Source organism: Brassica napus, chromosome C7 (genome assembly GCF_020379485.1).
Source record: "Brassica napus cultivar Da-Ae chromosome C7, Da-Ae, whole genome shotgun sequence".
In the NCBI taxonomy this organism is placed as follows: domain Eukaryota; kingdom Viridiplantae; phylum Streptophyta; class Magnoliopsida; order Brassicales; family Brassicaceae; genus Brassica; species Brassica napus.
Window position 1 is genome coordinate 39,459,057 of NC_063450.1, and position 23,402 is coordinate 39,482,458.

At 35.0% G+C, this 23,402-nt stretch overlaps 1 protein-coding gene across 1 annotated transcript; it reads left to right on the forward strand.

Annotated features, from left to right (window-relative positions):
- The first annotated feature begins 7,948 nt into the window (after positions 1–7,948).
- LOC111207878 (cytochrome P450 709B3-like) lies at positions 7,949–10,741 on the forward strand. Its single transcript, XM_022706347.2, has 5 exons — positions 7,949–8,440; positions 8,535–8,758; positions 8,978–9,225; positions 9,548–9,911; positions 10,080–10,741. The coding sequence occupies exons 1-5, from the start codon at positions 8,158–8,160 to the stop codon at positions 10,521–10,523; spliced, it is 1,563 nt and encodes a 520-aa protein (XP_022562068.1). The 5' UTR covers positions 7,949–8,157; the 3' UTR covers positions 10,524–10,741.
- Positions 10,742–23,402: the final 12,661 nt, after the last annotated feature.

A 23,402-nucleotide genomic window follows, 5' to 3' on the forward strand; every position in this document is an offset into this window, starting at 1 on the left:
CTAATCGGGTCACTCCGGGTACAATTCACTCACTCCGCCCCGCAACCCTAACAGCCACAATCAAGCTACAAATACCACATTTTCGTAAATAATTCTCACAAAAAGCTAATCGCACCCACAAAATCAATATTGACAGGGGAAAGAGAGAAGAAGTGCAGGAACCCATCATTCAACATTTCCTTCGATACGATTCCAGGAGTGATCCATTCACTGGTGCAACGGGACCGCTCCATTATTCACCCAAAAACTCTCTTTCTTTCTCGCGGCCGGAGCGTCAACAGAACCCAACAATGACACCAAAAAACAAACACAACAACATTGTTTCAAACAACATTGTTTCAGATTAGTACGTAGTCTGATTGTGATGATTCAAACGTCGATAATCATTAGAATTTCCATCGGGACTCCATTTGTTCATCATATATAACCTGAATTTATAGGACCATGCTCACATGTCTGACTGAAAATTGAGCAGTGGAGACTCGCCGGAGGATTGAACAGATTTCATGGCCATGGCTTTATGTTCTTCCACAAAAGTTTTTGATTTTGGTCGAAAATAAGATTTAGAAAGGGAATTTTATGGGAGGAGAAAGAAAGGGAGGTGGAACGATAACATATCTCGCAAAGAAATGAGTAAAAAACAGAATTGAATGATTTAGAGGGGGTAAATATTAATTCACCGTAACGGCGAGTTGCAGACGGATGAACTTACAGTTTGGAACGTTGAGGGTGCGTGCAAGAGTCGTAGCTCGACTGCGACGACCCATCTAGTGTTGAAAGGGTTGTGGGCTTTTCATAAAATGGGCAACTTGAAATTGTTTAAGCTCAGTCAAAGTGGCCCGGGTTAATTATACGTAGAGTAAGCATTTGTATGATGACATGTCAAAATGGACTCTTCTGATTGGATGATTTTCTTTGCAGACGTGGATGACCTCTCCTTTGAGATTTAAGAATTTTTAGTATTGTAAGATAACAAAAACTCTTTATGACAAAAACTCTTTTTTTTGACCAAAAAAAAAAAAACTCTTTATGACATTTTATCTGTTTATCTCATAAGGTGAGGGAAAGGTGCGGGAGAGAGTGGACGATGTTCCAAGACAGATTGGATAATGCAGAGAAAGATTATTTTGAAGCTTCTTCACGACCTCACCGGTGAACCAAAAGAAGAAACAAAAACTGTCTATTTGAAAATCTCTCTCCTCTCTCTCCTCTTTCCTCTCTCTAAAGCCACCAAAACAAAGACAGTCGCTGTTCTCCTCCGGCGTTCGGCTCGTCACCAACGTCAGAGTGACTTCTCCTCCCCTCTCTCACTTTTCCTTTTTTGTAGCCGCTCCTCCCCTTCCGGTGTACCGATATGCTTCATGTGTTCTGGTCCATTGTTGACTATCTCTTCTCCGCCTCCTGCTCATGAGGGAGCTTGGACTGAGAGGGTCGTCAATCTCTGGAATTCCGGTGAGGTGCGTCTCGGAGGCAGAGTGAAGCTAGTCGGCTTTTGGGTCAAGATTTGTCTGGTTCCTTGTCACTTTAGATCTACGACAAATCTTGGCGTTTGGTGGCGCGTGCTCTCGTGTGGAGACTCCTCCGTACCAGATCTGTTCTTCATCGTCGTGTTTCTTTCATCGAAGTTCGGACGGAGTGGAGCGGTGGCACGTGATGCATTCCTTCGCTTGGCGTCTCGTCGGAGGAGGCTCGTGTGGCTACCGTTCAGGTGGTTTCTGAGTGGTTAATCCACAAAGGCGCGTCCAAGGTGTAGGATTCGTTGTGTGTCGGCTCCTCCGCTTTGACGATGGCGCGTGTTGTTCAATGCACGGTGTCGGTGATGAGTCGTCTATGGCTCTGTTATCCTGCCGTGACAGAGATGCTTCCGCCTCGATCTTCTCCGGTCATTGGCTCTCCCGTCACACTCTCACGGTTGATTCTTTCGCGGAGGCTCACCGTTTCTGAGTTGCGCTTTAGTCACGTCTTATGGAGTTATAGCTTTGCTCGTGCAAGCTTATCTCCTGGCTCGATCGATCTTGTCACTGGTTCTCAGTGACGGTTCCTGAGGAGACCTGTTCTATACTGGTGTGTCATTCGGTTTGGTCTGGTCTCGGTGGCCTGAGGAGTAGTTTCCAACATCCCAGCACTAGAGTGAGTCTCTGGTGGTTGCGGACTGCTCGGTCCCGGTGTGTCAAAGTGCTACGTTTCGTGGAGTAGCTGCCGCTATTCAACCCGCTTTCCCTTTTGCTCTTGGTAGTGACGGGTTCGGTTACCCGCTCGCTTTTCAGATCTTTGGTTGTATCGTCTTAGGAATTCGCTGGGTTCATGTCGTGAAGCGTCGTCGGTTTCTGCTGGGTTCGTGCTAAGGATGGGTGTCGTCAGTCTCTGCTGGGTTCGTGTGGCGAGTCTTTCCGGTCTTTTGGTTTGTATTCAAAGTGTCGTCGGGAGTCTAGGGTTCGTACCTTGAAGCGTCGTCGGGAGACTAGGGTTCGTGCTAAATGGCGTCGTCGGTTTTCCTACCCGCCTTGGCGAAAGTTGATCAGAAATTGTAGTTTTTAAAATTTGTTTCAGATTTCAATTCTACCGGTCTGTTCCATAAGTTTTTTTACACTTTTTTTTTTGGGCTTATGCAACTTTGTAGTTTCATTTTAACTAATGAATATTTACCATTTAGCCAAAAAAAAAAACTGTCTATTTTAGATTGTTTCGCTCTGACGTCCGATATTTTTGTTTTGCCCTTTAAGTTTGCGCTCAGAGTTGTGCTTTGATATCGTGTCTCTAGAAAATAACTCTAGGCACATTCATTAACCTCTTCTTCTGTTTCCCTCTTTTTACTCCTAGTGATTTTTTTGGGTTAGATCATATTATCAGTCACACATAGGATATTAGACATAATAAAATCTAATATATATATATTTGGTCCAACTCTACTTAGTATAGAGCTTTTTAGGGAATAACTAACACAAGAACAAATTCATGAGGGCTTAAAAAATTGCCCTGTTCGTTTTCGGAACGAGCTCAACAACCAATCAAATTAGAGAGTTAGAAGATGACGCTAGCAGCAGTTGAGTGGGAAACGCTGTTATTTGCAGCGGCAATAAAAATAAAGAAAAGACCAGGAATGATAGAGAAACTATATAACAACATATAGTTAAAATTTCGCTCACCTGTTTGTTAATCTTTGGTCGCTGCTTGACGAACATTAATCTGATATGGACCAAAAGCCTAAAAAATAATCTATTACCTCCTATTTTAATCTATATTGGATCACTTCAGGTGAATTTATACTTATACCCTTAATAATTTTCTGTCTTTTACTTCTCCAACTAACCAATCAACAAGCACTTGGACCCACTCATTCTTCTTCCTCATCAACCATCGTTTTTTTTTGTTTTGTAAACTGTCAACCATGGTTTCTTCCTCTCATCTTCTAATCATTCACTTTGACTCTCTCCATTGATGCGTTCTGTTTATTCCTTAACGGTTATCGAATATTCGGCCATTGGCTCCAGTAATGTAACTACTTCTCCGGTGGCATGAGATGCACGTCCGGTGGTGCATGTTGGTGGTCGGCAGTGAAAGCTCCAGTTCGTGTACTTCTCTCCACGTTAAAACTGCTCGACTTCATTGTATATCATATCACAAAGGAGAGCATTAATGATGGCTTCAGATGGCACAACTCCTCCGAGGCTCCAACGATCACCGTCAAAACTTCTCTTCATTGTATATCACCAGCGAGAGCATCAATGATGGCTTCCGATGGCACGACTCCTCCTACGGTGATGTATGACAACTCCAGTCCGGTTTGATGGCATGTCTCTCCGGTAGTGAAGAACATTGACCGTGGTGATAAGATGCGGCAGCTCCAAGTCGTCTCTTCCTCCATGTACTAACGTATTATAATTATGTAAGAAGAAGAAGAAAGGAGAAACAAAAGAAAAGAAAAAATGTGATCAAGAGGAAATAGAGGAAGGAAGAGAAGTACAACAACAAAACCAATCTAGTCACCCTTGACAAAAGTGGTGTGGCTAGGTTAGCGTAGTGAGAGATGCATACGGTTTGACCAAAAGAAAAGAGATGGTTTTAGTTAATTGTAGTTAAACAAATTGGTACAACTCAAAAACTAGTACAAGTAGAGAGAGAGAGGGAAAAAAAAGTACTGAGTCTGGGAGAAAAGGAACCCCGAGACTGTACAACTATGCAGGTTCTCAAAACTTGTGTGCATGCAATTGTTGCTATCATTAAGCGTGGAGAAATTGCTGAACATTATTGTTCTAAGTATTATTGAATAGATCAATGGAATTTGACATATTACATGTCAATATATCCAGTGCTTCATCATTCATCATGGAAAAACTATATATCACACAATATATGTTCGACTAGTATAAATGGTACTACTATTTCTTATTTACCAGACTAGTGATACTGATATAACTAGTACAACTATTCAGGTTCTGAAATTTAAATATTCCTTCGAGTATGTCATATGAAAAAATCAATAAAGTGGCTAAATTGTAAAGTATTTATAAAGGTTCCTTATGATATTTCATGGGTTTTTGTTTTTTGCAAATCTAGCACAATCACATAAGTTTGCATGATCTACCTTATACTTTTAAGGTTTGTTAACTTCTTTGTCCACATAATTTTTGGAAAACATACATGAAATGTATTTTAACAAAATTTGTGGTTTCATTTTATTGGGGCAAAGACATGTACACATAAAGAAGTGGTACAACTGAGGTAAGTTTAAATTTTATGTCGTACAACTAGTTTTTTCGATTTCACTGCCAAATATAACTATGTACAAACTGGTACAACTCAAAAACTAGTACAACTATGTACAAACCGGTACAACTCGAATACTGGTACAAATATGTTATTTCATTTTCTATTGTGCATCACGTTTTAAACGTATATCATGTTTTAAAGATTATGGTTGAATATTAAATCAAGTAGTTGTACTAGTTGTACTATTCCTAAATATTTTTTGTGTAGTCTAACCTGTTATCTATTTCTTTTGGTTGAAATACATTAAATCAAAGTCGATAAAATTAAGAGAAAAATTTGTTAGGTACGTAAATACAAAACGTAAAACTAAATAATATTTATAAAAAATTTAGATATTAAAAAGAAACTGATGGTATTGGGATTATAAATTTCATAATTTTTTAAAAACTTCATTAATTTTTGAAGATTTGTTTTTTTTGTAGGAAAAATTTTAAATTATAAAATAGAATTAAATAATAAACTGAGTGAAATGTACTAATTTGCAAACATAAGAATCAAAAACTATTTGAAATCAAATTTGTAGATACAACAAACATATGTATATCATATTTTATATCAAAATATGCAAGTTTCACCATGTTCTTCTTGTGTTTGTGATTACAATTGCTCTATTTCTTATAATATTTTCATGTCCATATCAAGAAAATGAACTTTGAGGCGAGAAACCTACTAACCAGCACTAGAAAAACACAAATCAAGTGTTGCCACAATTAAACTAGTAATAGTACTACTGTAGTTAAACCAGTTAAACTATTATTGTTGTAGTCCAAATACCAAATATTAATGTTTATGCATTTTTTTTCAAACTAGTGATGACTTATGCATTATCTTTTGGAGTATACTCTTCCAGATCTTAAACTGCAATCTTTTCTCGCTCGACAGTTGTCTTATTCGGCTTCGGGAGCAAAAACATGAAGATGATTTTCTTCCATATATAATACAACTGGTACAACTAGTACAAATGGTAAAACAGATCATTATCAAAACAAATATTATATAAACAAACTATTAACATATTTTGACACATCCATGAAGATTAAACCAATATTTTCATTGGTGATACATCATCCCTTTCTAAAATATCATTCATACGTTGAAAACAAAAATTAAATATAATCATATTAATTGTAAAATTGTAGTAATTATACATGTTTTAGACTTCTAGTTGTTCTAATTATACATGTATTTTGACAGATGCAAGCGGGAAAGATTAGACTAATATGTATTATTTGTTCAACATCATCTTTTTAATATCATTCATACGCTGAAAAAAACTAAATATCACCATATTAGTTGCAAAGTACTAGTAATTCGAGTTCTAATTGTACCAGTTATATTGGTTATACTCAATTTAGTAGTACAAGTTATACTTGTTTTAGTTGTACTAGTTGCACTAGTTGGAGTTGTACTAGTTGTACTAGTAATACTCTGCGTTCTTATTTTTTTATGAATCTCGTACGTATATGAGGAGATCTGGTTTCAAATAAGACATAATGGATTAAAACAAAACTATGGGTTGATCGATTTGAGATAAGAAAAAGAAAATTGATAAGTGACTGAAGAAAATTGACTTTGCTTTAAAACTAAAGAAGTATCAATGGAGAAGACAAGAGAAAGAAAGAAAAAAAAATAGGGTTTGAATCTGGGTCGGATTTTGGGTCTGGTTCTAGGAAGATATTAATGACATGAATTTGTAAATATGTTTAAGTCTTTTAGGTTTTTTGGTTGTTTCCTCTAATTTTCGAATTAAATTTAAATACAAAATGGAAAAAAAAGAAGGGGTCCATATCAGAATAATCTGAACCCTTTTGGTTCATATGAGAATTTGATCTCTGCTTGACACTGCGTCAGAGAAACGAACATGGCAAATATCATATTAAGAGAGAGATTGAACATCTGGTGACAGACGTCTCGCTCTAGTAGAGCGTCTGGCCTCTAGCACGGTATCCAGTCTAGCTCTTGTAGAGCATCTGGTCCAAAAGTACATCTGGTCCGTCACAACCGTACCAAAGTTTCGTGGTCCTTAGTTTGAGAGAAAGACTGTTAGAAGAAATTAACAATACAAATCCCACATTGGATATTACACATAATAAAATCACAACTGCACTTGGTATGAAGCTTTTTCGGAAATAACTAACCCAAAAATAAATCTATGAAAGCTTAAATCTAAAACGGACGATATCATATTAAAGAAGGGTTGGCTGACTCTAGTAAAGCTAGTAAAGCGTCTGGCCTCCAGCACGGACCAAATGCCTGACTCTTGTAGAACATCTGGCTCATTGCTGCATCCGGTCCGCTACAACAAATAGTTAAAAAATTCCATTTTTTTGTAAAATGGATAGGGAGCACATGCCCTTGTTGGATGTAGATCCGTCATTCGCAACGATACGATCCGACACAAGCAACACATTTCTAACCATCACGACGGTAAACGTTGCGCCTGATAATGCCACAGCTAACATGGTGGTTGCGATTATTGGCGAGATGGAGAGAATGCAAAACAACTTTTTTGGTTAATTGGACATTTGTTTCGCGTAATAATTGGTCAAAAATGTTGCATACTTCAATCAATGCTACTTGTTTTATTATATACATTAATATTGATATTGACGTTGACAAATCTACAAAAATAGAGCAGTTGGTTGGCATGTAGTAAGTCTTTGTGTAGCTTAAACACTAGCTTTGTCTGTCATGTGCTCTCTTGTTGTAAGGATCTACAGACCAAAGCTACTCTTACCAGTTGACATCCATCCGGTTGCATTATCGCGTATTTGTAACGACACAGAATTAAAAGAACTGTATAACGCAACTGCGATTTATGCGTTTTTCACCTTGTTTATATTCTTATCTTAGCTCTTCGAACTCTCAACAGGCAAGTTCTCCCCATTTTTAATTATTCTAAAAACTTGAAATATATAAAAAAAAAGATTTGATTTCATATTGTATTAGTCCAGAACACGAGGGCAGATAAGCCAGAATCATGACAGCTCAAATAGAATCGATGATGACATTGACGATACGTCTGATATAATACATGAAGAAGACCCTTAGTTTTCACAAAATTTCTGAAAATATAATATGTAATTGTTATATATAATTTTAAATTTATTATGAACGTTGTTATACTAAATGACAATACTAAGAAATAAATAGTATATGTTTATAAGAGGGCCATCGACATCTTTGAATTAATTTTAAAATAGGATACCCACCCCCAAAAAGAGTATGATATTTAATATATATGGGTCTTAGCCTAATATAAAATGAATCCTAAGAAAATAATGTGTTTCACCAAATATTATTTTAGTTACATTTCTATTTCAATTATAACAAGATGTGCTTACTCATATCAGAAATACAAGTACAAACTCCTTTCTGTTTCTTTTAATGGAACTCCTGAGCACGATCAATCTCTTAGCATTCGTTCTTCTGCCCTTTGTTGCTCCCAAGATATGGGAAGCTTGTTGGATCTTTCTTTTGCGGCCATGGATGATAACAAGCAGATTCAAGAAACAAGGCATCTCAGGTCCAAAATACAGATTCGTATACGGAAACCTCGAGGAGATAAAGAAGATGAAGAAAGAAGCTAAGGGTTGGGTTCTTGATCCCAACTCCAACGATATCTTCCCTTGTGTGTTTCCTCACTATCACCAATGGCTGTCTCAATACGGTGCCGTTTTATTCAACCTTGTTTTGTTTATGTGTGTTTTTAAGATGAGCATTGCTTTAACACATGTAAGTTCCCCTTTGATGGTATATATTAGGAGAAACATTTCTATATTGGAACGGAACAAAACCGACGCTATTCATCTCAGATCCTGAACTAGGGAAACAGATATTGTCGAGTAAGTTAGGTTTCGCTGTTATAGCAAAGACAAGACCCGAGGTCCTCATGCTTTTTGGTAAAGGACTTGCTTTCATAGAGGGTGATGACTGGGTTCGCCATAGACGAATCTTGAACCCTGCTTTCTCCATGGACCGACTCAAGGTCTTTTACAATTCTTATTCACTATTCTTTTTTTTGGTAAAATTCTTTATTCTTTACCCGTTGATGTAACGAAGTTGGTCGAGCACGTTAATCGTTTATTTTATGAGTTCGCCTTTTTTTTATCTATTTCTGCATTATTTTCTCGCGTTAGGTATAACATTTTCAGCCCTATGTGAGCAAATGTAACTAATTAATTAATTACTTGCTAATGGTTGTTAGGTCATGACAAAAGGGATGGTGGATTGCACCTTGAGGATGTTGGAGGAGTGGAGAATACATAAATGTGGTGAAGAAGTGATGATGAGGATGGAGATTAACAAAGATTACCACAGATTGATCTCTGATATCATTGCGACCACTGCGTTTGGAAGCAGTTATGAGGAAGGGATTGAGTTGTTTAGATCACAGTCAGAGCTTGAGGAATATTTTGTTGCTTCTCTCACAAGCGTCTTCATCCCAGGAAAACAGTAAGTACCATAATATATACTCAGCTAATGTTCAGACAGAAAACATATACTTCCTCCGTATCACTTTAAATGGTGTTTAATTAAGGATTTTAATTTTGTTTTATAATAATTGATGTTCTTACTATTCTAGATAAAACTTAATATCATTTAAAAGTTGTGACTAATTACAAAATATTTTATTTTTTTTTATTGGTTAAACCAGTTTTATTTAATGATATATTTATGTAACCAAGATTAACTACATAAAATTTTGTATTTTCTTAATCTTTGTGCAAAAACCTTAAATACCATTTTATGATCTTTTTGTTTCTTGTTTCCCAAGATACCTTCCTACACCAACCAACCTGCAACTATGGAAGCTTGATAAGAAAGTGAAGAACTCAATCAAAAAAATGATAGATGCAAGGCTAAAATCAAATTTCATGAACTATGGAGATGATCTTCTAGGGATCATGTTGAAAGCTGCAACATCCAAGGAGTCTGAGACAGCGATGAGGATGGATGAGATCATAGAGGAATGCAAGGCTATATATATCTCAGGGCAAGTAAATAGTATGATTTTGTTGACATGGACTACGTTGTTACTGAGCTTGAACCAAGATTGGCAAGAGAAACTCAGAGAAGAGGTTTTCAATGAGTGTGGTAATAAGATCCCAGATTCAGACACCTTCTCCAGACTTAAACTGGTAATTAATGTGTTACAGTTTCATGAAATTTTTTTGCAATTAATAAGTGGATTGATTTATCTATTTTATATACCTTATTATTATTATTATTTAGAATTTCTTCTAACTTTCGATATAGGAAAATGTATTTAACACTTGTGGCTGAAGAAATCGTTTTCTACCTTACAGATGAACATGGTGTTGATGGAGTCGCTTCGTCTGTACGGACCCGTGATTAAAATGGTCAGAGAAGCAACACAAGATATTAAGATAGGACATTTGGATATCCCCAAGGGCACAAGCATAATCGTCCCGTTTCTGAAGATGCACACCGACAAGGCTATATGGGGAGAAGACGCCCAACAATTCAATCCTATGAGATTTGAAAACGGTGTTTCTCAGGCCGCCAATCAACCAAACGCATTTCTTCCGTTCTCAGTCGGACCAAGAACTTGCATTGCCCAAAACTTTGCCATGATGGAAACCAAGACCGTGCTCACTATGATCCTTCAACGTTTCCGGATTAGCCTCTCCCCTGAATACAAGCATGCCCCGGTTGATAACTTCAATCTCTATCCGCAATATGGCCTACCCGTAATGCTTCAGCCTCTCGATACTAGTGCGCAACGGTGAGGAAGATAGCAAACCAATAATCTCAACGAATTTGGTAAATATTTATGCTCTATTATTGGATTTCAGCACAAATAAAATTAGATTAGTCAATAATGTGTATCCTTAAGTTTGGATGATGGCTTACTTTTTCTTCTATAATTTGACTGTAATGTTATATATTTAATGCTAAATCTTTTTTGGAATAAGGTATTATTAAAATGAAAAGAATTGAATGACTATGTATATGTATATTGTTACAAAATGAAACTACCAAGAGCTAGAATAGTATTATGTTTTTAATGCTAACAACATCTTTAAATTAATTTAGGACTTTATGTAAAAATGACTCAGAACTCAAAGTCAAACATAAAACTACTCCATGAAAGTCGTCTAGTTAAGATTAAATATTTAAGTTTTATTTTTCAATTGCAAAAGTAATCTGAGACGACTTACATGGTGGAAGACGTCTATTTAAAATTAAATATTTAAGTTTTATTTTTTTGATTGAAGACTTCCATGTAAGCCTTCTAGAAAAAGTCAAATTTCTGACACAATTCGGTTAATTGCGAAACTAACTTATTTATCGTAGAAGTCTTCTCTGGAATTTTCATTAAAATTTCAAAAACAAAAACAAACTAATATTTACAAAGGAAGACTTCCAAAGAAGTCTGATGTAGAGTAGACTTCTCTAGAAGTTTTTCTTTGTAAATTTTCAATTGCAAAAACGAACTAAATGGAAGTCTTCTGGACGACTTTCGTAGAAGTCTTCTACGCCAAAGTTTATTCATTTTTTTCTAAAACTATAAAGATTTTTTTACATTTCTTTTTGTTAATTCATATATTATTAGTTGATATTGGGGCTCATGAATGAAATTCATAAATTAATTGATTTTAATTATGAGGTGACTAACATTCATGTTGATTAATGTTTCTAGCTAATTCGAGAAGAATTTTGTGGAAGTTTTCTACCTTAGTTTTTTTTTGTAAATTTGTTAATTAATTTTAAGATAACTTTCAAAAGTGTTAATAACTTCAAGAATATCAAGTTATATGGTTTAATGTATCTTCTTAGATCATAAGATATATTTTTCAGTTTCATGAAATTTGAAATTTCAATTTTCACTTAAAATTTCAGTTTCTCGTTTAAATTTTAATTTTCCGCTTAAATTTTCCGCTTTAAATTTTCTGCTTTAAATTTTCTGCTTGAAATTTAAGTATTCCAGAAGACTTCCCAGAATAAAAGATGAGAACCATGTAATAAAAACATGCCAAACAAGAGGAATTAGTGGGAAATACATCAGAAAAATGATAAAATGATATAAATTTTGGTGTTTTCAAGTTCTAAGAGATTTGAGAGAGGTTGGAGAGTTTTAGTTTGGAAAAAAAGATAAGAGCTTTAATCAACCAGAGGTTAACAAATGAAGAAGAATCAGACACAAAAACTTACCAAAACACTCAGATCTATTATGAAAAAGGAGTCATGGGAGAAGACTATGCGAGAAGACTTCCAAGAATTCTTCTAGTGCATTATATGTTAGAAGACTTCCGAGAAGACTTTCATGGAAATCTTCCAAAGCTTGGCTCAGATCTGAAAAACTCGCATATTCAAAATCATTCAAGTGGCTTTAAAACAAAGAAAAACTTCAAAATAAGGTAAGAGCTTTAAGCAACAAAAAAAGTTTTTAAATTAAGCAACAAAAGGTTACCAAATGAAGAAAAATCGGACAAAGAGACTTACTAAAACGCTCAGATCTATTATGAAAGAGAATACATGGGAGAAAACTCCACCAGAAGACTTCCAGGAAGCCTTCTGGTGCATTAAATGTTAGAAGACTTCCGAGAAAACTTCAGTGGAAGTCTTCCAAGTATGTCTCAGATCTGAAAAACATACACATCCAAAAGCATTCAAATGGCTTCAAGACATTGAAAAGCTTCAAGGTAAGAACTTAAAACAACAAAAATAGTTTTCAAAAAGTAAAAACTTTAAGAAACAAAAGGATACCAAATGAAAAAATATATGATTTATGTATCTACCTTTGAAGGAGTGAAAGATGAGAACTATGTAATGAAAAACTTGCAAAAACAAAACAAATCAGTGAGAAAGACATGAGATAAAAAAATGAAAAATTGATATAAAGTTTGGTGTTTTTAAGTTCAAAGAGATTAGAGAGAAGTTGGAGAGTTTTAGAAGGAAAAACATTACATTTTTCTTGCAGCCATTTGAGAGGAAGAAAGAGAATGTATAAATTTTCTTTATATAAAGAGACAAAAATTTCAATAAGGTTAAATATTTTCGATTCAGAAGACTTTCAAGTAACTTCTAATAGAAGACTTCGTAGGATACTTACTTGAAAGCCTTCTAAAACCTAAATTTATTATTCGCCCAGAAGACTTCCGCGGAAGTATTCTAGTGCATTATTCGTTGGAAGACTTAAGTCACTTAAAACTAAATTCAAAATAACTAACTAACTAGAAACAAACACTTCATAAAATTTAAAAACAACTTTAAAAGTGTTTAATATACACAAAACTAAACAAATACAAGTCAAAATTTAATTTTTCAAACAAAAAGGTTAAGCTTCCAAAATCTAACCCTAAGAATACATACAATACTACAACATATGTTACTAAACCCTTAACTTAAGAATACCATGACACACTACATTCATTCATCTATATTGAAAACATTTCAATTCTACTAGATCTTAATTTATATCATTTATAAATGTTTATAATTACATGGTTTCAATTTTTCTACATGTATAAAATCTATAAATAATTTTTAAGATTTACTATATGAAAAGACTTACAGAACTTCAGAAGACATATAAAACTTCAGAAGACATATAAAACCTCAGAAGACTTTACAGAGTTATATTCGTAAATATGAATTCTGATTTTTTTTGTTTGGTCATAAATGGCTGATTGTAATTTCACTAGAATTTTGAGTTACTTTTGCATTTGATTCAAGTTTATGTATACTTTTAGAATTAAATTCGAGTTTTGAATCATATTTGATAAATTCTCCATTAATTTAATTTCATACTATGATTTAGTGGATACCAAAATTTACTAATAAGAGCTAATATAGATTTAAAGTTAACTTTTATATATTTACATTTATACACCTGACTTTAAACAAATTCATTATTTTTATATCTAATTGGTCAAATAACGGATGTTGGTGAGCTTACAACAGTTAATCCATTCCTATATAAAACTTAATTTATGTTTATATTTTCATATTTTTTTAGTATGATTATGCAGAAGCAACATATTATCAATAAACTATGAATAATATTTATTTTTTTGTAATGGTTAACATCAATTAAAATGACTAAAGAGAGTAGCTCCAATTAATTCTAAAATCATAAGATTCAATATTATATAACATATAACCTTAATTTTTTTTTTTTTAAATAAAACATATGTCTAGTTTTGCTATAGTTGTCAGTAAAATATACTTTAGTTAATTGTATTTATCTTTCTCAAAATAATAAAATGGTTATATATACAAAATCTGATACCAATATGACTACCTATTTCAATTGTTGTGCTTTCTCAAATTGCATACCTATAAAAGATTCAAGTTTTGATCGATATTTGAGGAGTTGATCATCCCTCCCGAAAACGAAGATTTGAAATGGTATATAATTTACTTGAGTACTTCGTATAACTCACACATTCATGTACAAACCAGTGCAGATAAAGTAACACGAATATCTCCGGTAGTAAGTCTATTTCCATCAGCCGGCTGGTGGGAGAGAGAAGTTTGGGATATGTTTGGTGTTTCTTTCATCAATCATCTGGATCTACACCTTATACATAAACTTTAAAATAAAATAAGAAAATTTTACTTTGATAAAAATATAATATATACATTGTTCATAAAATATTTATATCCGCGAAAGCGCGGACAAACACCTAGTATAAGATAAACGATCACGAGTACAATTTAATGGAAATATTTGAAGTTAAATACCCCTCCACATATTCATAGATGAAATTTTTGAAAAAAAAATTGTTTCAAAATTACATAATGTTTTCAATTTTCAGTGTGGAATTCATTAACTTTTTATATGTTTATATTATTTGTCTATTTTTTATTGGTTGAATTATGATTACTTATAAAAGTTAGTGATTTTTTTCTTTAACAAATATGTAAACTTAAATATATGTTTAATATATGTAACCTAAACCATTATCTATTAAAAACAGAGCGAGTGTAAAAACCAAAACGCTATGCTCTCTATTATGTTATTAGAGAAATCAGTTTCATACTTGTCACGTTCACATTAATTCTTACGATAGTTAATTACAAAGATATATTTAATGAATTAAATTATTATACCTAATTGCTATTATTTAAAATATATAATAATTTATGCTAATTAAATTTTAATTTTAGTATCATTTTTTTAAATTTTCCAATATCATGTATAATAAAAACATGAAAAAATATTTAAAAAAAATAAAAAAATATATTTTGTGAAAATAAATATATGAGAATGAAAATATATTTTATATATAATGTGATTTCATAAAAAGGAAAGTTAACAAAAAAAACAGTTTTGATGCCAAAAATAATCATCTTTGTAAAACATAACATATTTTTGATTGATAAAAATAATTATTTATATCAATCTATTTTCAGATTATTACAAAATTTAATTTAAATAGGATATACTAAACTATCTTTGATGAAGTAGAAATATTTTATAATTGTTATTATTGAGTTCTTTATTCATTTTCGCATAATTTCTGTTAGTTAAATTTTTATTTATATAATGTATATAATTTTTTATCAAATTACATAAATAACAAAAATCTATAAAATTTTAATCAAACCTTATAAACCTAATACACCACTAAATTGTTTTTAATGCTTAATAGTGTTTTTAAGAAATCATATATTATGATGGCCGAAATCGTCGGAAATCATATATTATGATGGCCGAAATCGTCGGAAACATAAGATACTTATAATAAGAATACATAAACAAATATAAATTTTTATAGTTAAGATTATTCAGAATATTTTTTAACTTCAAATATACTTTTTTAATGATAATGTGAACATACATAGTCTTGATACAAATATGATGTTTCACACATGGGACATAATTAAAACACTTAAAGATGATTCCCGAATCCAAACTTCTTTTGGCCAACTTGTCTGCTACGGTATTACCTTGTCTCTTTATCCACTTGAATTCCACTTTTTAAACATATAGGACCACCATCTAACTTCTCTAACCCAGTCATACATTCCAAAATGTAAAACCTTGTTGTTGAGAATCTCTTGTTGGATAATTCCAATTAACTTGAGGAGCAAGTTAACTCATTAAAGTGAAGTTTGATGGGTTAAGGAAAAAGGAAAACATATCGAGCTTAGGAATGTTTCCATATTATTATTAGGAAAAGATGTAGCTTCGCCCTTAGGAAAAGATGTAGCTTCTTCCTATATAAAAAGTTCTCATGGAGAGATGTTCCATCAAGAGAAACACATTGAAATGTTTAGTTTTGAGAAAGTTTATAAATCTAATAAGAAGAGAAGTTCTTATAATCTTTGTGTTTGTGCAACTTTAATTGGTATCAGAGCTCCAGGTTTCGAAGGTCGTTTACAAGAGGAGTTGTAACTTCGATCAAAACATGGGAGACGATTCTCAAGCACGTGATAAAGGTCTTGAGATGAAGAAGGACATACGATGTCCGATGTTAACATCGACCAACTACACCGTATGGTCGATGCGAATGAAAGTTATGCTTCGTTTATACGAAGTTTGGGATACGATTGATCCAGGGAGCGATGATGCAAAGAAGAACAATATGGCGATTGCTCTAATCTTTCAATCAGTCCCAGAAGCGCTAATACTTCAGATCGGAGAACATGATACATCGAAGAATATTTGGGAAGCTATCAGATCCCGTAACCTAGGTGCTGATCGCGTGAGAGAAGCAAGGTTACAAACTTTAATTGGTTCCTAACTCGAGGCCTTTTTTTTTAATTACAATTAAAGTTGCACAAACACAAAGATTAAAAGAACTTCTCTTCTTATTAGATTTAGAAACTCTCTCAAAACTAAACCTTTCAATGTGTTTCTCTTAATGGAACATCTCTCCATGAGAACTCTTTATATAGGAAAAAGCTACATCTTTTCCTAAGGACGAAGCTACATCTTTTCCTAATAATAATATGGAAACATTCTTAAGCTCGATATGTTTTCCTTTTTCCTTAACCCATCAAACTTCACTTTAATGAGTTAACTTGCTCCTCAAGTTAATTGGAATTATAAAACATTCTCCCCCTTAATTCCAACTCGAATCTCGGGTATGTTGATCTTCTGAACTCCGATGAACTTCCATAGACCGTTAATAGGTGCATCGCATTTCTTCGATACGATGTTGCATCAGAACGTGAGTATAGATGCTTCACTGCTTCTCTATGACTCTCTCTTAAGCATCCTATGGTGCTTCGATACGATGTTGCATCAATCTCAGGCTCCTCCTCTGCCTTTGATACTTTCAAACTCGTGTGCATCAGAACGTGAGTATAGTTACATGACTCCATCTTCGTCTTGACAAGTATACCTTGCGCGTATCCTTCTTGTTTGATGTGAATGCCATCAGCTCCTTGTGTTACTTCTATACCAAGATAGTATGTAAGCATCTCGAGGTCTGACATCTCAAATCTTCTTGACATATCATCTTTGAATTGCTTGATAACATTGAGCGAAGTCCCTGTTCAAACAAGTCATCAATGTATATAGCTATGATCAGAAGCTCCCCCTTTTGTTTCTTTTGATATACCGCAGGTTCCTTGGTGCACTTCGTGAACTTCATCTCCTTGAGAACACGGTCGAGTTTGATGTTCCAAGTTCTCGGAGCTTGACGCAAACCGTATAGTGCTTTGCTAAGTTTGTACTCATGATCCTCCTTTCCTTTCTCCACAAAGCCTTCTGGTTGAGTAACGTATACATCCTCATTTAAGTCTCCATTTAGGAACGCAATTTTCACATCTAAGTGATGGATCTCCCATCCATTAGTTGCTGCTAACGCCAAGAGTAGTCGTATGGTTTCTATCCGAGCAACTGGTGCAAATACTTCGTCGAAGTCTATGCCTTGTTGTTGCACATAACCTTTTGCAACTAGCATTGCTTTGTATTTGATCACCGTTCCATCTGCATTCCTCTTGATCTTATAGATACACTTCAAACCTATCGGTTTCACACCTGTCGGCTTCTTGACGAGCTTCCAGGTCTTATTTTTGATGATAGATTCGATCTCTGCCTTCATTGCATCGATCCAAGCTTGTATCACTGCAGCTTCGATGTAACTTTCTGGTTCACCATCGATGGTGAGCAAGAGTCTGCCACCTTCAAATTCAGCAAGTAGGATGTAATCATCGAACCGCTTTGGTTTTCTGATGTTACGACCATATCTTGATGTTACATGCTGGTCTTGGTTTGCATCGTTGTTCTCTGCTACTTCGTGGTGTTGGTGATCTTGATGCTCATCACCATCTCCTTCTTCTGTAACATCAATATGAGGAAGCTTGAATGATCCTGGTTCTTCATCCACGTTTGTTGATAGTGTATACGGTGCGGTGAGATGTCTAGTTACACTGTTTTCTTCACAAAAATGAACGAACTCAGAGGATGTGAACTCTCCTCCTCTATCGGTGCGAAAAGTCTTGAGTTGTAGCTTCGTTTGATTCTCCACGTACTCCTTGAACTTTTTGAACCGATCAAACGCTTCACTCTTCTCTCTTAGCAGCATCGTCCACATATATCTTGAGTAATCATCAATTAAGACAAATACATATCTATTGTTTGCTGGTGTTGATGGTGATATCGGACCGCACAAGTCACCATGTACCAACTCCAATGTGTGTGATGCTCGATACTTTGCTTTAGGCGGGAAAGGCTTCCGAGTTTGCTTCCCAACTAAGCAGGCGCTGCACACATCTTTCTCGTGTATCACCTGAGGCATCCCTACTACCATCTCCTTGTCTACCATATTCTTCATGACTCCAAAGTTCACATGTCCTAGCCGTGCATGCCACGTCCATGTAACATCAGTTTCTTGTATTTGAAGACACTTTGGATATTCAACCTCCATTGGCGTCTTGTACAATCGGTTTGGTTGCCTTGCGACTTGTACTAATAGCCTTCCACGGGGATCTTTCAGCATCAGTAAGTTTTTTTTCATATTAACCTCACAACCCATCTCGGTTTCTTGTCCAAGACTTATGATATTGTGTTTAAGACTTGGGATGTAGTAGATATCTTTGAGTGCTCTTCTCTCCCCTGTTTTTCCGATGAACGTGATCGAACCTTTCCCAACAATCTCGACGTTTGATCCATCACCGAATTTGACTTTGCCTTTGATGCTCTCATCTAGGTTTGAGAAGAACTCTCTCTTGCCTGTCATATGGTTACTTGCACCATTGTAAAGGTACCATATACTCGTATTTCCATCGCATTCATCAAACCTCTTAGGAAACACTCTCTCTTCGTTGAGGAATACTACTTCATGCATATATAATGCATCTGCTTCTTGTGTTTCCGTTAGGTTAGCTTCTTCTCTTGGTCGTGTAGGACAATGTGACACGAAGTGCCCCATCTTGTCGCATCTCCAGCATTTAACCTTGGAGTAGTCCTTTTTGGTCTTGTCCGAAGCTTCTCCTCCTTTGTTATGACCATCAGAACCATTAGACCTTCCTCGTCCTCGTCCTTTTCCTCTTCCACCATAACCTCTACCTCTGCCTCTTCCTCGCGAGTTGCTATGGCTTCCACGACCTTGTGCATCATTCTTTACAAACATTAGCTTCGATTGATCTTCATCTTGGGTTCCTTCTTTGATGCGTTCTTCGAAAGCCTTCAATCTCCCAACAATGTCTTCGAATCCCGTTGAATTTAGATCCAACACTTGTTCTAACGAAGCTACGATGTGAATGAACTTCGTTCTTGGAAGTCCCTTCAGAAACTTCTTTACCAGCTTCGATGCTTCCATTATCTCTCCTAACGCGGCTGCTCTCGATGCTAAGCCTGAAAGTTTTCCTGCGTAGTCATCCACTGTGTCTGTGTCTGCCATCTTCAGTTTGTCGAACTCAGACATCAAAGTTTGTAACCTTGCTTCTCTCACGCGATCAGCACCTAGGTTACGGGATTTGATAGCTTCCCAAATCTTCTTCGATGTATCATGTTCTCCAATCTGAAGTATTAGCGCCTCGGGGACTAATTGAAAGATTAGAGCAATCGCCATATTGTTCTTCTTTGCATCGTTATTCCCTGGATCAATCGTATCCCAAACTTCGTATAAACGAAGCATCACTTTCATTCGCATCGACCATACGATGTAGTTGGTCGATGTTAGCATCGGACATCGTATGTCCTTCTTTATCTCAAGACCTTTATCACGTGCTTGAGAATCGTCTCCCATGTTTTGATCGAAGTTACAACTCCTCTTGTAAATGACCTTCGAAACCTGGAGCTCTGATACAAATTAAAGTTGCACAAATACAAAGATTATAAGAACTTCTCTTCTTATTAGATTTAGAAACTCTTTTAAAACTAAACCTTTCAATGTGTTTCTCTTAATGAAACATCTCTCCATGAGAACTCTTTATATAGGAAGAAGCTACATCTTTTCCTAAGGGCGAAGCTACATCTTTTCCTAATAATAATATGGAAACATTCCTAAGCTCGATATGTTTTCCTTTTTCCTTAACCCATCAAACTTCACTTTAATGAGTTAACTTGCTACTCAAGTTAATTGGAATTATCCAACATCTCTATCATCTTTTGATTATCGCCTTCAAATATCTCACTTGTATAACCAGGAGTCCAACAATGCTGCATCGCTATAATAAGAGCTTGAAACTCAGCTTCCAATGCAGAGGTTATTTTATTGCCCATATCTTGGTCTGCAAACTTAAAAGTTCCATTCACATCTCGAACTACCCAACCTGCTTTCCTAGGTAAAGAAATATTCACAAATGAACCATCAAAGCTGCATTAGATATATTCTGATTTCGGTCGTTGCCATACATTATCACTTTCAGATGTTCGATTAGTTCCTCTGTTTTGAAAAATATTCAGATCTCTCCAATGTTTTCCCCATTCCTCAGCATCAAATTTAGCTTGTTGTATCACCTTCCACCACGGAACATTCATTTGCTGAAAAACCAATTCATTTCTACTTCTCCATATTCGCCACAAAATACTGATAAGAAGATCTTTTAGATGAGCCAAGCTTGTCGAAGTATTACATATGATACAAGCTTCTAACTTTTCCTCAAACGTACCATTTGCTCCATTTATTGTGGTATTTGAAATACCAGAAGCACGCCAAATCATCTTTGCATAAGGGAACTCAAAAAGTAGATGTTGCTCAGTTTCTGGTGCCGTACAACATCTTCTACACTGATCAAACGGAGTAACATGTCGTCTAAGTTGGTACCAATAGCTAGTGATTTAGATATAGCTTTCCCTATAAAATGTCTGATCTTTGGAGGTGAAGTACATTTCCATATCTTCTGTTTCAGGAGAGGGTCACCCCATGTTCGTATAATCAACTCACTGTCTAGAAGATGAGTACTCAACCAGTAGCCCGATTTAACTTTATAAATTCCATTATCATTGTAGTGCCATCCAAGCAAATCTAACTCTGCTTTCGGAGGAAACTTGATAGCCAAAATTTTCTCCATATCCTCAGGTAAAACTTATGCTCGTAATTTATCCATATCCCATCCAGTCCCATCAGGTAGAAAGTAGTTTTGGACACTCTCCAAATTTAAATGACATCTATTGATCGTGGTGGTCTCGGTGGATGAACAGGCAGCCACGGGTCAGTCCACATACTAACAGTAGCACCATTGCCAATTATAAATCGCATATCTCTCTTCAAAAGATCTCTTCCATGGAGTAAAGATTTCCATGCATAGGAATCTTTTTGCTTCTGTACTGCTGTAAGTATATTTCCATCAGCAAAATAGCGAGCTTTGAGTATTCTTTCCAATAAGCTTTCCGGGTTTGGAAGTATTCTCCACACTTATTTTCCCAGAAGAGCCTGATTAAATTTCTCCAAATCTCTGAATCCTAAGCCACCCTCTCTTTTTTGGTACACCAACTCTTTTCCAGCTATACCAATGCATCCCGTTTTTATCTCCTGAACCCCACCAGAACTTTGCCAATATTGAATTTATCTCCTCACAATTTCTTTAGGTAATCTAAAGATATTCATAGAATAAATTGGCATTGCTAGTGCTACTGCTTTCAGTAGAATTTCTTTTCCCCCATGTGTATGAAACTTTCTTTTTCATCCTTGCGTTGCAGCTCTGACCTTCTCTATTTGAAACATTTCACCTTTATTACTGCCAAACTACTCTGGTAGCCCAAGATACTAACCATAACCTCCATCATTATATATACCAAGAAGATGTCTCATTCTTTGTTTAACAACATCAGACACCTTTCGACCAAATGTAATTGATGACTTAATGATGTTTACAGCCTGACCTGATACATATTCATACAATGACAGTATCTGTTTCAGTTTTCTACCAGCTCTCTGATTTGCCAATGAGAAGAAGAGGGAATCATCAGCAAATAGGAGATGATTAACTGCAGGAGCTTGTAATGCAATTTTAACACCCATAAGTGAACGGTCAACCATAGCTCGATTCATCATGTGTGATAATACCTCAGCACAAAGTATAAATAAATACGGAGATAACGGATCGCCTTCTCTTAAACCTCTCTTAGGTATAATATACTACCTTCAGGGTATAATATACCCTTCAAGAACACCATTGATCAAAACTGAAAAACTTACTGACGTAGCACAGATCATTATTAATTTGATCCACCTTGTATGAAATCCTATTCTCCATATAGTTTCTTCTAAAAAATTCCACTCCAAACGATCGTATGCCTTGGTAATGCCAATCTTTACTGCCATATAAGAGTTAGCTTGTCTCTTCCGTACCTTTAAGTTATGAAATACCTCATGTACAAAAATGATATCTGATATCATTCGTCCCGGAATAAAAGCCGCCTAGTTTTCAGTAATAATACCATTCAAATGGTGTTGTAAACGATTGATAAGTATCTTGGAGATGACTTTGTAGGTGACATTACACAACGTTATCGGCCTGAATTCTGACATACCCGAAGGAGGATACACTTTAGGAATGAGACAAATATTGGTGTGATTCAACCGAGTATCAAACCTATCTTCACTAAAAACTGTTTGATTTCTCGAATGACATCATCATTCACAACATTCTGATGCTGGTGATAAAATACTGCAGGAAAACTGTTAGGGCCAGGGCTTTATGTGGTCTTATCTCAAAAATTGCAGCCTGTATTTCTTCGTCTGAAATATCCTTAATAAGATCACTATTCATCTCAGTACTCACTCTTTCAGTAAAAACTTGAAAGATTTTTACTGAAAGACTTACTCAAAATGAAGGCTGACATCATTCTGTGTTGCAAAAAGATTAGTGAAGTAGCCCTCTGCAACCCTCGCTATATTGATGTGTCCTCTATTCAGAATATTTTTAGTTTATCTATTATATAACTAAAGATAAATTTACTTAGAATTTACAGAAATAATTAATTATTATGTACATACCGATATCCGTTCCTGAGTTTTCAAAATTTTATTGGTAATTTCTGTTTATAAAACTTTTTACATATCGCCACTTCAGTTTTTATACTATTTTTACAAATAAAAATATAAAGTTATACAAAACAAAAATATAAAGTTATACAAAATAATTATGAAAGTATGATTACATATTTCAGATTAACTAGAAGCAAAAGTAGTTACACTTCGATTTGAAAAAAATATGTGTAACTCAATATAACCCACAAAATGAGTAATTTTCCATAA

Coding starts and splice junctions, on each gene's coding strand:
- LOC111207878 (XM_022706347.2), top strand. CDS start 8,158: ATGGAACTCCTGAGCACGATCAATCTCTTAGCATTCGTTCTTCTGCCC. Junction 8,441..8,534: donor CCAATGGCTGTCTCAATACG/GTGCCGTTTTAT, acceptor GGTATATATTAG/GAGAAACATTTCTATATTGG. Junction 8,759..8,977: donor TCTCCATGGACCGACTCAAG/GTCTTTTACAAT, acceptor AATGGTTGTTAG/GTCATGACAAAAGGGATGGT.